This window comes from Adiantum capillus-veneris, chromosome 23 (assembly GCF_014529385.1).
Source record: "Adiantum capillus-veneris isolate H3 chromosome 23, ASM1452938v2, whole genome shotgun sequence".
NCBI lineage: Eukaryota > Viridiplantae > Streptophyta > Polypodiopsida > Polypodiales > Pteridaceae > Adiantum > Adiantum capillus-veneris.
In genome coordinates this window covers 71,168,644-71,185,037 of record NC_140953.1, presented here as the reverse complement: position 1 = coordinate 71,185,037, position 16,394 = coordinate 71,168,644, and the positions used below count along the sequence as shown (strand labels likewise).

Genomic DNA, 16,394 nt, shown 5'->3' with positions numbered 1-16,394 from the left:
AGCTTTGGTTGCTTTAATAGCTTTGATCTTCTTCTCATCAATGGACATTACTCTTGAGAAACCACATTACCTAAAAGTACTCCACTCCTAACAACAATCACACTCTTAAAAGGGTTAAGGCACATTCTAAACTGTCTACACCTTTTAAAACACAATTTCAGATGATGCAAGTGCAAATATTTCTTTCCAAATACTGAAAAATCATCCACAAAGACTCTCATGAAATCCTGTAAGTAAGGTTCAAATGTGCAAAAGCTCCCCACCCTGTTATAAAAGTTGTTTTTTGCTGATCCTCCAGAAAATTGTACATTTGTTTCCCTACAACTGCATCCAATATTGCATCACAAAATGGCATTGGGAATGATTCAGTGATAGTGGCTGCATTCAACTTTTTGTAATCAACACAAACTCTGATCTTGCCATTTTTCTTGGGTACAACAATGATGGGTGATAACCAAGTAGCTTCGTGAATTGGTTTTATAAACCCAATAGCCATCAACTTGTCAATCTCCTACTTGACCTGCTGTGCAAAATTTGGATTCATTCTATACCTTTGTTGCACAATCAAAAGTGCATCCTCTTTCAGATTAATATGATGTTGATGCAAATTAGGATCTATTCCCTTAACCTGAGAATAATCCCATGCAGAAACATCTTTATATTCCATCAATAATTGAAACAAATCCTGCAAGAACTCTCCATCCACATGAATACTAACCCTGACTATCTTTGGATCTTGTTCAATGCCCAAGTTGAGGTCCTTCAACTCATCTTGCTTAGCTATGTTTGATCCTCCAAATCTTTTGTTATATATCTTCTCAACAAAATCTCTTGCTTCCTTTTCCTCCTACTATAAAGCTTCCTTTGAGGTAGAAGCCAGATTCTCATCCACCATCTGCACCAACTTTGATCCCTGAATTTCCTATCTAGTAAGTAGGTCTGAATCTAGCTCTTCCACTTCATCTTCCTTCTGCAAAATGCCTTCTATATCAACTTCAAATACATGTACAATGGTTGGGTTAGCCCTCAAAAAGGCTTCTTCTTCATCATCTTCCATTTCCTCTGCCAGATTAATAGTTTGAGCATACAATGGTCTCTTCTTAAAAGGAATGTTCCTTCTCCCCAACGGAGCGATTGTAATTACATGTTTCCTTGTCCTCAAGACAACCTTATTCTCACCCCAATCCTATTTGACTTTAGCTACTCTGAACCATGGTCTTCCCAATAACATGTCATAGGAGGTATCATCTTTCTCCATCTTCAAGACAACAAAATTCACCTAAAAATTTATACCTGCTATCTGAATAGACTGTTGCCTCAGAATACCTGAAGGTTGCGCTCCTCTGATTTGCTTCACATGAAATGGTGTTGGCTCCAATTTGCCCAACTTCATTTTTGATATACTGACTCATCCAAAATATTTACTCCAGATCCTCCATCCAATAACACTTCCTCAAACAAAATGCTTTGAAAAACCACCTTTATAAATGGGATTACAAATTCCACATCTGCTGGATCAATTTTGTTTTACTACTGGTTCAATTGTATGGTTTGTCTGAACTAAATACTCCTTTGTAACAATCTATTCAACAATATTTCCTTGAAAGCTGGAACCATACATAGCAACTAATCTAATGACAACTGTGATGGAGAGTTGGTTAATACCTCAAACCAATCTTTATCATCCTTTTTCATGGGAGGTTTCTCATGATGATGCCTCATTTGATCCTCGTGATTATCTGAAATTATGTCATCCAAAATCTGATTTTTCTACTCCTTCTAAGTCAGCAACAATTTGACTGGTAGCATCCGACTAAGCATTTATCCGACCTAACAAAATTTCGATTAAGAATAAATCCAACTAGACAAATATTCGACTGAGAACCATTTAGGTTACACAATTACCCTTTCAACATGCATTCATGTCATTTTGGATGGGATGTACATCAATTGGACATTAAAACCGCTTTCTTGAATGGAGACTTGTATGAGGAAGTGTATGTAATACAACCTTGTAGTTTTGTCAAGAAAGGACAAGAAAAGAAAGTGTGGAAATGTAATAAGGCATTGTATGGTTTAAAGCAATCTTCTCGTGCTTGGTATGACAAGATGGATAATCATTTGACTACATGTGGCTTTTGAAAATTTCCAACTTAGAAAACTTTGTATGTAAAACGTGCAGATGATGTCTATCTTATTTTTGTTGTGCATGTGGATGATTTATTGCTAATTGGTTCAAACAAGACACATGTTGCTGAATTTAAGGCTGATTTGAATGCCACATTTGAGACATCAAATTTGGGGCTTTTGCATCATTATTTGGGCATTCATGGTTTAAGCAGTGTGATGAAGGTATTGCATTATTCCAAATGCAAACTTTGCTAAGCAGCAAATTTGGACTTGATGATTGCAAACCAATTGCCACTCTTGTGGAAACAAGTTTGAAGTTAAGTCTACACGATGCTGGACATCCTGTAGATGTAACCCTCTACCAAAGAGTTGTTGGTTGCCTCATTTATGTATACATTACAAGGCCAAAAATTCAATTTGCAATCTCACAAAGTGAGCAGATGTATGCATACTGCAGGGTTAAAGCATTGGCATGCAGTTAAGACGATCTTTTACTAATTGAGTGGCACCCTACATCTTGGGTTATTTTATCCCGAGGGGGAATCATTGCCGCTAGATTTATATGATTTTTCTAACTTGGACTGAGCGGTTTGTGTTTCCTGATTGATAGTCAATGCATATCTTGGTTGAGCAAGAAGCAACTTACTATGGATACCTCTGATTGTGAGGTTGAGTACAAGGCAGTTTTCACAGCTATGGTTAAGTGAGTGTGACTCAGACGGCTTATGGATGATTTGGGAGGCACTCTCATCTTCACTAATAGTTAGAGGGCATTGGCAATTGTGAGGAACCTACTCTTTCATGCTCACACAAAAGCACATGTAGGTGCATTATTACTATGTTAAGGAGAGACTCTTAGTTGGAGAGATCAACTTGGCTTATGTGCTGACACAGAACAACCTTGCATTCCTTTGTGGACTGATCATTTCCATAGGGCATGGCACGTCCCTATACTCTATGTGCTAGCTCTCACTCACCGCATCACTCCTAGGGGAGATTTGTTACCATGTATATGGTTATGATGTGTGCGAACACACTTAGGACCATCGGGCCACTTTTTCCCCTCATTTGGAGGTTTTTTTCCCTTGTGCTTTGGATGTACGCTTATCACTCTAGGGCTATCTTATTTTGTATTCACACACTAAGTAATACATTCTCTCTTGTGTGCCTTGAGCTTCTTCTCCATCTCCAAGCTGTGTGTGCATTCTTGCAACCCTAACTCCAATATTTTAGGGGTGGTAAAATGTCTTAAGGGGAGTGACCATTCAATAGGGGCAAGCCATTGAGCTCCCATTGCAAATCCACTAGAGAATCGGCACCCAAAAACATAGCACGCTGTCGACAACGGACGACAACCATAAATTGCTCCCACATATCAAGCACTTGCATGCGAGGTATCATAGGGCGGTGCCACAACCATCCACATAGCCACTTCATGAGGGAGCTCCCACAAGAGGGGAGTCTCTCCCCTCTTATGCACACAGAATTGTGTTGTACTACAAATGGATGCAATAGTGTGAATATGATGCACACACAAAACAAGGCATAGAATGCTTCTAATAGTGGGCACACATAATTACGCTCTACTACAAATGGGTGCAATAGTGTGAATTTGTGTGTGTTGTGGGGGGGTGGGCTCGGGGGGTCTGACTCTTCATTTGAGCCTTGAGGCTCCATGGATGCCCTACCTTGTCACTCATCAAATGTGTTCCCATGGGCTCGTTTCACTCCTCCTTGCAATTTTGAAGCTTGTTTTGTTTTGTTTTTTTTGGGGGGGAGGGGGGATCTTCTCTTGGATAACATGGAGAGCACATGCAAGGCATGCAACCGTTTGGGGCCTTAACCGTCTGTTACTTTCATATTGGAGTTGCACACATTGCAAACGAAAAAATTGATGTCGTTCATCTACAACACACAAGATTGGTGCAGAAACTGTCATGGTAGAGCTTCCGAAGAGCTCCTCACGCCTCAACTCCGGCGTGAATGTGATTTTTTTGTGGGGGGGATCCCTCGGGACTATTTGACACCCCCTTGTTAGGTGGGATCGACAGTCCACGCTCTCTCGATGATGTGGATCGTCCGTTTAAGTGCAAGAATAAAAGGATTCTGATTGGGCCCCCGCGATTCGAACCCACCACCTCTCACCAGGAGGCAAATATTCTCCCATTAAGCTATCGTGCGCGTCACTTGAAATGGGGGTGAGAACGTAAAATTATATGGCGAAAGTGACGGGGTGGGGATCACACGGTGTTCGCTTGGATCACTTTGGGATGGTTGGGGTCACTCAATGATCACTTTGGAATAGGTGGATTCACAAGGTGATCACATCTCGATTGGGATTCACACGAGGATCACTTGGCAATAACTTAATGTTCACATTGAGTTTTCTTGGGGTTCACTTTGATTGTGATCACATGATGATCACTTGGGCATTAATTTGCCATCGGAAGGCACAAAACCAATCCCCCCCGTCCCAAATTAATAGGGACCATTGATCCTACCCGACAGAGGGGGGTGTCCATCTAGACCGAGGTGACCATAAATGCTTCGAACAGGAATATCCATAGGATATACATGTGCAATACCTGAGATTGCCGATTTGCCGGTGTCAAATACAGAAACCTCTCGTCTCTCTTTAGTCGATCAGCGCCGACCGCCCACGCCCTAAAACACACAAGAGAGGCTGGAAGCATGGCGGGTCGTAATTTTATCCATCGAGTACTGCAGTACGTCGCCAATGAATTGATCGTTGATCGCCTCGCCAACAGGTACCCCAGAGAGAGAGAGAGAGAGAGAGAGAGAGAGAGAGAGAGAGAGAGAGCATATTCGCTTCTCAGAGAGGCCACACAAATACTAATGTCTGTGTATTTTTAATAACGAAAATAGATTTATGAACACTAGCAGTACATGAAATGGTGTAGCTAGGAAGATGGTACATTGCAGAGAAAATTTGAGGGCCTAGCTTACCTGCCCCCTCTCCTCATCTTGTCTTTGAATTCTCGGACATGCGGTTCTAGTGGGAGTGGTCTCTTCACATCTTTCAACCTTGCTGAATCTTGGTCAGACTGGTTTTAATTAGGGCCTCTGTATATCCGTGAGGAATAGGTGTTGATCTCTTTGTACTCCATTACTCTTTTAAATCTTTCTTAGAGAGGCAATAATATCAACCCTTGATCTCGTAGTTCTTTCTCTAGTGGTATCTCTTGCCTAGTTCTCTATCTCATTCTCTTGCTTGTGCAATGAAACTCGTAGCTGTCCTAAGATCCTCCTCACTGAATGTGATAGCGAATATATACACATCCATCAATTGGGGTCTTTGTACACTTGCTTTTATAGGTGGAGGTGGGTCTCAATAGCTGTCCATCTCTGCCAGCATGGGGCAATCCATTTTTAAATCTTGTCTCATGGCGCATCAATTAACCCTCTTTCTCTTCTCCAAAGATAGTTGCATGTTGGAGATCATACTACTGGAACCGTGGGAGTTGATCCATATGTCTCCTTTCCATGTGGTCAAAGTGTGGAAATTCTCATCCATGTTTTGTAAAAGAATCTCGTTTTGAGTCAAGCACGGTCAGATAGATAATTGAGTTTTCTTGGGATCATTCCTACGACGCTAAATAAGGAATGAAGGGCTGAAAACTCAGATCTCGATGAGGTCGATGATGGACAACAATGGAGCACTCGATTCCGGTGAGGGAATGGCTAAGGGGAGGCTTGATGGGCTGTCGAAGTACCGGACCTGTCACAAGACGGGCACCACGTGCCAATAGAAACGAACAAATTGAACATACTTTTAGCACTTCAATAACAACTGAACTGAAAGAGATGCACTACACGAGATTGGGAGTGGCGGAGTTCCTCCCCAAGAAAGCACTGGCCCCAAACCTTGGCATCCCTTTCGGTATTTCTTCATATTACTTGAACTTTGCACAACGTCGGTACTCCATCCTCTGCACCTCTTGCGGAGCATGCCAGAGAATGAGGCCTTGGCTCATATTGAAAGGCCCTTGGCCATAACAAGCAGTTACATGAAAATCTTTCAAACTCAAAAGCAACTGGCCAAAAGCAGGTGCTCAAAAGTTGCCAGCACAAAAGCAGGAATTACTTGAACTCTGCACAACGTCGGTTCCACCCCAAGAAAGCACTGGCCCCAAACCTTGGCGTCCCTTTCAGTATTTCTTTATATTACTTGAACTCTGCACAACGTTGGTACTCCATCCTCTGCACCTCTTCGTGGAGCATGCCAAAGAATGAGGCCTTGGCTCATATTGAAAGGCCCTTGGCCATAACAAGCAGTTACATGAAAATCTTTCAAACTCAAAAGCAGGTGCTCAAAAGTAGGAATCCGTACAGCTCTGCCACGTCAGCAAGCCAACGTGTAATCCGGAAATCCGTACAATTTGCCACGTCAGCAATCGACGTAAAGTCCGGAAATCCGGACAGGAGCTGCCTCGTCATCAGCTTGCATATTAGCCTTTGTGTGTGTGCGCGCGCGCTCCGGGTCACTTTATTTTAATGCCTTTAGGTTACTTGGGTCCCATCGAACGGGGTCCCATAAGTTAGCGGGAACTTCTCTTTAAAAATTGGCCTCTCGGCAAGACTTTGCAAGTTGATAAAACTTCTTATGCTGCTTTTGCTTCTTCACCCAGGGTTCAGGCCCCTAGGTCGGGATTTGAAGGTTGGCTCCGTTCTTCAGTGACTTGACACGTCAGCAATTTGTGACATCCTCCCTTCTTAAAAGAAAGTAATCATCCGCGATTACAACATATTTGCAAAACAACTCAAAAATTGGTCATTCCGAGAGACAATCAATTTTCTCATTCCAGATCGGAGCTCTTGATTTCTTGGGTCGTTGGCTTCCCAGAAGAATCTCATCCAATAAGGAGTCTCATTCTAGATCAGAACTTTTGATATCCTGAGTCGTCGACTTCCTAGAAGTATCTCATCCAAAAAGGAATATTCAATGGTTGACACATCACAATGCAACACAAATGCTCACATATGCTTGCTACAAGACATAGAAACATAAAGCCGCCGATGAACACTCCTCCCGCATAACCTAAAAAGGTCCGAGCCGGGAGATATAGAGGCCTTTTACAACCAAACGCCCCCCAGACCGCAGCCTGCGTCGTTTGGAGGTGCTGAGAGTAACCAGTGCTCAAACTTCTTAATACTCCTCTCGCATAACCATCCAGGTCCTGACCGAGAGTAACAATAACAAATTTTTTTCATGTTTTTTTCTCCCTCCGCAAATAACCACAAGGGTCCGGGCCATGAGTATGTGCAAGCATTTTCAAACACCATTTCTCACTACTACACGCGGGAGTAAATCACCAAGAATTGAAACCAATATTCAAGCAGAGTCAAACAATTCAAATCAGCACCAAGACAGGTTCAAAACAGATACCAATATTTCAAACAAATTCCAAACAGGATCACCAAACAAGTCCTCAAACAGATTTTCAAACAAAATTTAAACTTAAAAAGAATCTCGATATCAGCCGAGCTCGAAAAGTCGACTGACTTTCCATCCTGAAATCTGCACCAAAAATTAGGGTTAGATTCCTTCCATAAGGTCGTAGCCAACCACAACATGGTCCATTAGCTCTTGGACAAACAATGTTCCTCTGGCGGCGATGGTAGTCCCAAGACATAGCAATCACATTGAACCTCCAAGGTTATCAGCTTGAGAAGAGACACCTGGTGAGAAGTCCAAAAATTTTAAGTTGTAATCTGCTAGGGTTTCCGTGGCAAGCATTTCAGGAGACCCCACTCTGCTAGCAGTTGCACTCCGAAGGAAAATGTCAGAAACCATATGTTAGGTGCAGTGGAATGATTGTTTGCGCTTTGCTCAAGATGAGTGCTCCGAACTGTCTCAAGGTTCCTTTTAGTTCTTATGGAAGGGAGAGCCTTCCGTTCTTAATGGAAAGTGCTATGATCACAAACAAAGTGAATGGACACTGTGCGTGCAAATGTACGAGACTGAGAGATAGAGAGAGAAGAGAGATACGACACCAGAGACGTAAAAACCTCCTCCGGAGGCCCCACTCTCGTCGGCGAGAGTGGTCTACTTATGATTGCACAAAGTGGTACAATGACGATGCAATGGACTGATGCAACCTGGGACTATGTCGGTGATGACGACAACTTTAGGGCTGAAATCTGTGGTCTTCTATCTACTGATTTTCGGGACTGCTTCGGTGGCTGAAAATGACTGTTTTGGCTGTGTTTTTATGGGCTGAAAATGGAGATCTTCTGCAACCAACTAGGGCTGAATCTGCTGCTGTCCAATAGGGCTGAAAATGCTGAGTCTTCTGCTGCAAAAGGGCTGAAAACCAAAAATGCTGGGCAGCCTGCTGTTGCTAGCAAAAACGCTAGGTTGTTCTGGGTCTGCTGTTGGCAATCATGGCTGAAAACGCCAGGCTTGGGGGGACTTTTGGCGATGATGCAAGCTGCAAACGCCAAGGGAATTTGGTACTGCTGATGCTGTCCAAAAACGCCAGGGCTTGGAGAGGGAAACTACAAACGCTAGGGTTGATGGGTTCTTGCTGAGAAGGTGCCTGTTGAGCATGTGCTCCTGCTGCCTCTTCTGCCAGAAAGTGCTAACTTGGGTTTGCTTGTATACAAACTTAGCAAAATTGCCCTACCTACTTTTGTTGGGAAGTCATTTAAAAACAATAAGGGAAAAATGTCAAAAATAGGCTAAATGCACTAGAAAAATCCCCTAACTGATTTTAATGGATTCTGATGGGAATACTGATGATCATGCTGTGTGCAACCAGAGGATATGCATCTACACTAAGTGACTGGGCATGCACGGTCTACGAATACACTCACAAAAGTTCCAGATCACTTCTAAATCTAGATTGATTGAACCCTGATCATGTTGTACCTTGTCCACGGACACATAGGGTTGGATGCGTCACGTGACACCATATAACTTAGGGCAAAAGTTTTCTTGCCAAGTCCTTGGAACATGCGCCTTGGTAGCTATAGACATCCACCATTGCATGGCATTGTGTTGCTAAATTGGCTTTATATGATAGAAAAATAATTCTAAATGAATTATTGGGTTTATAAGTGAGAGGGTTTTCTCGCTTGGAGCACAAAGGAAAAATAATTCTAAATGAATTATTGAAATTTAAGTGAGAGGGTTTTTCTCACTGGAGACATCCGAGTACAGAGTATTCCTAGAGCATTGAGAACGGGAATATCTGTAAGGCCACCAGGAACGGGTACTTCTGATGCGTCACATTGGATGAGTGATAGGGAGCATCGAAAAGAAGTATCCGACCATCCAGGAACGGACATCTCTGATGCGTCATAGGATGGGTGACATAGAGCATCGCGAAGGAGATTGTACCTTGAGTTCGGTAGGAAAGGCTAGGTGATGGGTATTCTTGATGTGTCACAAGGTGGGTGACGGGTCTATCGGACAGGGGGATATCCATAGTTGAGAGGAAATTCCGAACTATGTTAGAATTGTGCACAAGGAAAAGCAAGCACTTGAATGAAGATGGGTTTAGAGGAAACTTTGAGGAAAAACAGATGCTTTTTGAGAAAGCAGGATTGCTTTTTGGGAAAGCAGATGCTTTCCTGCGAGGAAGTCTATGTCTGCATTGCAACTGTGCATGTGATTGCATACAGGGACGCCTGGGAAGTGCTGTGGAAGCATTGTTTTTAACTTATAAGGTTTTTTTGAGTTTTTGGGTAGATTCAGACTATTTTTAAAAATCGCCGATTGCCCACTTGTTAGCCATATGATAAATAAGGCAACATATCAGCCAGCGTTTTCTCTCTCTTTTTTTCTAGCAGAACATCGTTAAAAAAATAAAATAAAAGAAATTAAAAAAAAAGAAAAAAAAAGAAAACTAGTTTGCTTCGTTAGCTGTGTTCCATCGAATTGAGATTGAACAAAATATTGGAAACACACACACACACAGAGAGAGAGAGAGAGAGAGAGAGAGAGAGAGAGAGAGAGAGAGAAGAGAGTTTTTATGAAAGAGTGTTAGATTTTTTTACCTGAGAGTGTTTGTGATACCGATCGTCATGGTTCAGTGGTGTACCTACACAGAAATTGGTTACTGATTGTAATGCTTCAGAGGGGTACCTCGCAAAAAACCACAAGGAGTGTTCAAGAGTTTTGTCAAGCTCAATGTTCATGATCATACAAGATTTCAATGTTATTGTTTGTTGTTCCATTTTTATGTTTCAAAAAAAAAGAAAACATGCAAGTCTCCTTGCATGGGGGAGTTTGCACAATCTTCCCCAATTTTTATAATACGAGGGAACGTGCCATTCCCACGGTAGCGTGCAATTTTCAATGCGTTCATTAACTGCATTCTCAGTGTCAAAAATAAAAAAATGATAATGCTTACTCACCACGCGATTGAATGTCTATCGCCAATGGACTCCCTTGCATCAACAATGTTGGGCATATGCTGCACTTAACCCGCTACAAGAGACGACACCCTAGGGAGGATACTCTTCGAGAAGTTTTTGTGCTATTGTGAGGACACCACATTTTGTATACATATTGATCAAACCACCACCAAGCATGAAATTGTACTCCCAACAAACGTTGATTAGCGATCATATCGTGAATTCTAATATCTATGGCTGCTTACGTGATTGCATCTGCTGACCCGCATGCCTTCCATATTCCTGTGTAGGTGTAGTTGATTGCATCTGGATAGAGACCCTTCCTGCGATCTTGTGGCGGCGTTCCGTACAAGAAGCTCCTTGGGCGCTTTTTGTGCGTTCTGAAGAGCACCATATGTGACGTACACATAGTCTTAGGCAAAGCCAAGCACAACTTCTTTCCTGTATTGCTCATTGGCCTTGCTCTTGTTGTACACATCCCAAAGTGAGTGCATTCAAGGAGTCCAGACTGTAGATAGAAAGATGAAAATAGCCTAGAGCTTTCCGCGCTTGCTTCTGTGGTGCGTATCCTGCTACCAATGCATTGAAAGAGACCATTCCCATCATTTAATGCATTTGACAGGCAACATTTCAGGCAAAATGGTCATGAAGAACATGCCCATGTCATATTGCCTCTTTGACATTAATTTCAGAGCTTCCTCATCTGCCATTGCTTGACATAACTGGATATAAAAGCACTCCAAGAGACTTCGGTTGGTGAGAAACCGTCACTTTTCTGAAGCGCAACACACATGTCATACTTATCGACCAAGATTGTGCCGAGCACGACATCTTATTTCAACAACCTTTGAACAACAATAAAAAGCAGATTTTTTGTGCCCGTATCAGCCTTTTGCATAGAGACACATGCCTTCAATGTGGACACGTAGGTGATACCATATGGAGAGAGGCCCACATCGGCATCTTGTGTACAGACATATGCCTTCAAGATGCACGCGTATGTGATTGCATCTGGAAAGAGGCCCTTAGTTCAGATCTGCCGGAAACAGCCGAGAGCTTTCTGTCCGTGCTCCTATTGCGCGTATCTTGCAATCAATGCACTCCAAGAGATTGCATCTGGGATATGAAGCTCCTCAGGCACGTTTTGTGCTTTCTGAAGTGCATCACATTCAGCATACATATGGACCAAGGCATTTCCAAGCACGAGATTTTTTTTGCAACAGCCCTTAACTAACAATAGCAGAGCGAATTTTAAAGCCCATATCGGCATCTTGCATACAGCCACATACCTTCCAGATGCACGCGTGTGTGATTGCATCTGGAGAGATGCCCCCGCTTTGCATCCACTGAAAACAGCCGAGGGCTTTCTGTCCTTGCTCTTGTTGTGCGTATCCCGCAATCAATGTACTCAAAGAGACGCCATTCCGGACATGAAGCTCCTCAAGCACGTTTTGTGCTATCCGAAGTGCACCACATTTAGCATACGTATCGACCAAGGCATTGCCAAGCACGACAATGTCTTGCAACAGCCCTTGACTAACAATATGAGCATGATTTTTCAAGCCCATATCAACAGCCCACAGCTTCCGGCGCGGCCCATGTCGGGCATATCCTACAGTCATAATGTTCCAAGAGACAACATCCCGCACCACATTTGACATACATATCGACCAAGGCATTGCCAAGCCCGTCAATTTTTTGCAACAACCATTATTAAAGAGAATTTTCAAGCCCATATCGCATCTTGCGTACAGCCACATGCCTTCAAGATGCATGCATGTGTGACTCCATTTGGAGAGAGGCCCCCGCTTTGCATCCGCTGAAAACAGCCGAGAGCTTTTTGGCCTTGCTCCTGTTGCATGTATCCTGCAATCAATGCACTCCAAGAGACGGCATTCGGGAGAGAAACCCTGCCTGCGATTGCATCTGTTGTCCCGCAGGCCTTCAAGATGCCTGCATAGCCGTAGGTGATTGCATCTGGAGAGACCCTGCTTGACATTGAAACAGGAAGCTCCTCAGGCACGTTTTGTGAGGCCCTCTCTTTGCATCCAACAGCCTCTGACTAACAATATAATTGTGAATTTTTGTGCCAATACAAGCTTGTGTAGAGCTACATGGCTTCATGCATGCATACATGATTGCATCTGGAGAGAGGCCCTTACTTCACATCTGCTAAAAACACAATAGAGCTTGTTGGCCCTGCCCTTGTAGAGCCAATCATTCGATCAACGCATTCCAAGAGTCCACACTCAAGACATGAAGCTCCTCCAGCACTTGCGTAGAGCCACATGCCTTGACCGAATTTGGAGAGATATACTTGCTTTGCATCCGCTGAAAACAACCTAGAGCTTTCTTGCCCTGCTCCTGTTGCGCACATCCTACAATTAGTGCATTCCAAGGGGCGACATTCTAGACAGAAAACTGCTTTAGCACTTTTTGTGCTCTCTCAAGCACACCACATTTGGCATACATATCGACCAAGACAGTCCCAAGCATGTTATCTTCTTTCAACAGCCATGTTCTTCTTGTGTACATCCCGTAATCAATGCATTTAAAGAGGCAACATTCCGGACATGCCTTCATGCATGCATACATGATTGCATCTGGAGAGAGGCCCTCCCTTCGCATCTATTAAAAACAGAATAGAGCTTGTTGGCCCTGCCCTTGTGGAGCAAATCGTTTGATCAACGCATTCTAAGAGTCCACACTCAGGACATGAAGCTCCTTGAACACTTGCGTAGAGCCACATGCCTTGACTAAATTTGGAGAGATATACTTGCTTTGCATCTGCTAAAAACAACCTAGAGATTTCTTGCCCTGCTCTTATTGCAGACATCCCGCAATTAGTGCATCCAAAGGGGCGACAGTCTGGACAGAAAACTGCTCTAGTACTTTTTGTGCTCTCTCAAGCACACCGCATTCGGCATACATATCAGTCCCATGAATGGCATCTCCTTTCAACAGCCATGTTCTTATTGGGCAGATCCTGCGATCAATGCATTTCAGGAGGCGACATTCCGGACAGGAAGTTGCTCAAGCACTTTTTGTGCCCATAACAGCTTCTTCAGTAGAGCTACATGCCTTCATGCATGCGTACGTGATTGCATCTGGAGAGAGGCCCTTACTTTGCATCTGCTGGAATTAGAATAGAGCTTCCTGGCCCTGCCCTTGTGGAGCAAATTATCCAATCAGCGCATTGTAAGAGTCCACACTCAGGACACAAAGCTCCTCGAGCACTCGCGTAGAGCCACATGCCTTGATTGAATTTGGAGAGATATACTTTCTTTGCATCTCCTAAAAACAACATAGAGCTTTCTGCCCTTGCTCTTGTTGCGCACATCCCGCAATCAGTGCATTCCAAGAGGCGACATTCCGGACAGAAAGCTCCTGAAGCACTTTTTGTGCTCTCTCAAGCACACCACATTTGGCATACATATTCACCAAGACAGTCGCAAGCATGACTTTCCTTGCGTAGAGCCACATGCCTTCAAGATGCATGCCTAGGTGATTGCATCTGGAGAGAGGCCAGATGCGAAGCATTCCAAGAGTCCACACTCCAAAAAGGAAGCTCCTTGAGCTCTTGCGTAGAGCCACATGCCTTCAAGATGTAAGCATAGCCTTCAAGACGCAAGTATAGGATGCTGAATTTGGAGAGATACACTTGCTTTGCATCCGTTGAAAGCAACCTAGAGCATGATACGCTTCCCCAAGAGCATCGGACCAGCTATGGGCTCATTAATTCTCTCACCCATGTCAACGACGCTGCAAAAGGTCAATGGCCTTCAAGGTGCAAGCATATGCATTCAGCAACCTCTGACTAACAATATAATTGTGAATTTTTGTGCCCATACAAGCTTCTTGCATAGAGCTACATGGCTTCATGCATGCGTACATGATAGCATCTGGAGAGAGGCCCTTGCTTCGCATCTGCTAAAAATGAAATAGAGCTTTCTGGCCCTGTCTTTGTGGAGCAAAATCATCCAATCAATGCATTCCAAGAGTCCACACTCATGACGTAAAGCTCCTTGAGCACTTGCATAGAGCCACATGCCTTGAATGAATTTGGAGAGATATACTTGCTGTGCATCCACTAAAACCAACCTAGAGCTTTCTTTGCTCTTGTTGTGCACATCCCTCAATCAGTGCATTCCAAGGGACGCCATACCGGACAGAAAACCTCTCTAGCACTTTTTGTGCTCTCTCAAGCACACCACATTTGGCATACATATCGACCAAGACAATCCCAAGCATGGCATCTTTTTTCAATAGCCATGTTCTTGCTGTGCACATCCCGTAATCAATGCATTTCAAGAGGCAACATTCTGGGAAGGAAGCTCCTCAAGCACTTTTTGTGCCGATATCAGCTTCTTGCGTAGAGCTACATGCCTTCATGCATGCGTACGTGATTGCATCTGGGGAGAGGCCCTCGCTTCGCATCTGTTGAAAACAAAATAGAGCTTGCTGGCCCTGCCCTTGTGGAGCAAATCATGCAATCGGTGCATTCTAAGAGTCCACACTCAGGACACGAAGCTCCTCGAGCACTTGCGTAGAGTCACATGCCTTGATTGAATTTTGAGAGATATACTTGCTCTGCATGTGCTAAAAAAACCCTAGAAATTTCTGCCCCTGCTCTTATTGCGCACATCCCCCAATCAGTGCATTCCAAGGGGCGACATTCCGGACAGAAAGCTCCTCAAACACTTTTTGTGCTTTCTCAAGCACACCACATTTGACATACATATTGACCAAGACAGTCCCAAGCATGACATCTTCTTTCAACAACCCTGTTCTTGCTTTGCACATCCTGCAATCAATGCATTTCAGGAGGCGACATTCCGGACAAGAAGCTCCTCTAGCACTTTTTGTGCTTTCTCAAGTGCACCACATTTGGCATACATATCAACCAAGGCAGTGCCAAGCACGACATCTTTTTTCCTCAGCCTCAATTTTCATGCGTAGAGCCACGTGCCTTCAAGATGCGTGTCTGGTGATTTGCATCTAGAGAGAGGCCCTCACTTCGCATCCGCTGCAAACAGATGACATTCCGAACAGAGGGAGCTTTTGATGGCGTAGTTTTTTTTAGAGCTTTTCAGCGCTGGAGCCACGTGGGCTAATGACAGGCCAGGGATTGTGAATTGCCCACTACGCTAACGAAGTAAAAAAAAAAAAAAGAAACGGCCACGATCTCTACACGAGCAGCTATTTGTGCCCGTGGCTAGGAGCTATAAAAGCATCACATGCCCTCACTCAAAGGGGAGGATCAGTTTTTGCAAGAAGGAGATGCTGCTGCAAAGTTCACCCGCAAAGAAGACTTTTGCCAGTGATGCCCATGGCTGCCCCAAGTGTACCCGATGTCGCCAAGACCCAGTGCGCGAGTTCCCTCGCGAAGAAGTGCCTACGGAGCGTGTTTCCATCGCGACAAGCTGCTGTTTTTCTCTGTATTCAGCCCATAAACGTCGTAGACGGGGCTGATTTACGAGAAGGAACCCGAGAACACACCTCTTTTTTTGTGTGTAGGATTGGAAGAGAGGATTTTCTATGTAGAGATCTCTTCCGAGGAATTGCTTTTCGAGAACCGAGTTGCGTTTCGAGCGTCAAGACTTTGAAGGTTATGATCTCTGAGTACTTGATTGCAGGTGTACTCCCTCTTCATGAGGGAGTAGGAGCAGAGGAAGGCATGAGCCTTTGTAGGAGAAAAGCGCTCTGAGGAAGTAGAGCCAGATCAGCCCAAGGGTTTCGTACCCGAGTTTGGGAAGTAGATCCACGGATTGGAGAGAGGTAGTCTCTCAAGTTGTGATCCGTAAGTTGGGATTCCCAAGTAAGGACTTCGTGTCCGGGAAATCAGAGTTGTTCTGCGGGAAGAGGACTCTGGAAACAGAGTT

The 16,394-nt window shown here is 43.9% G+C and overlaps 1 protein-coding gene across 1 annotated transcript in view; it reads left to right on the top strand.

Moving 5' to 3' along the window:
- The first annotated feature begins 4,701 nt into the window (after window positions 1-4,701).
- Window positions 4,702-16,394, top strand: part of LOC147427950 (UvrABC system C protein) — a 56,200-nt gene continuing 44,507 nt past the window's right edge. Inside the window, exon 1 of the mRNA XM_086496991.1 lies at window positions 4,702-4,898. Within this exon, the coding sequence (XP_086353117.1) occupies window positions 4,822-4,898 (77 nt within the window). The 5' untranslated portion in view covers window positions 4,702-4,821. The remainder of the gene's footprint in view (window positions 4,899-16,394) is intronic.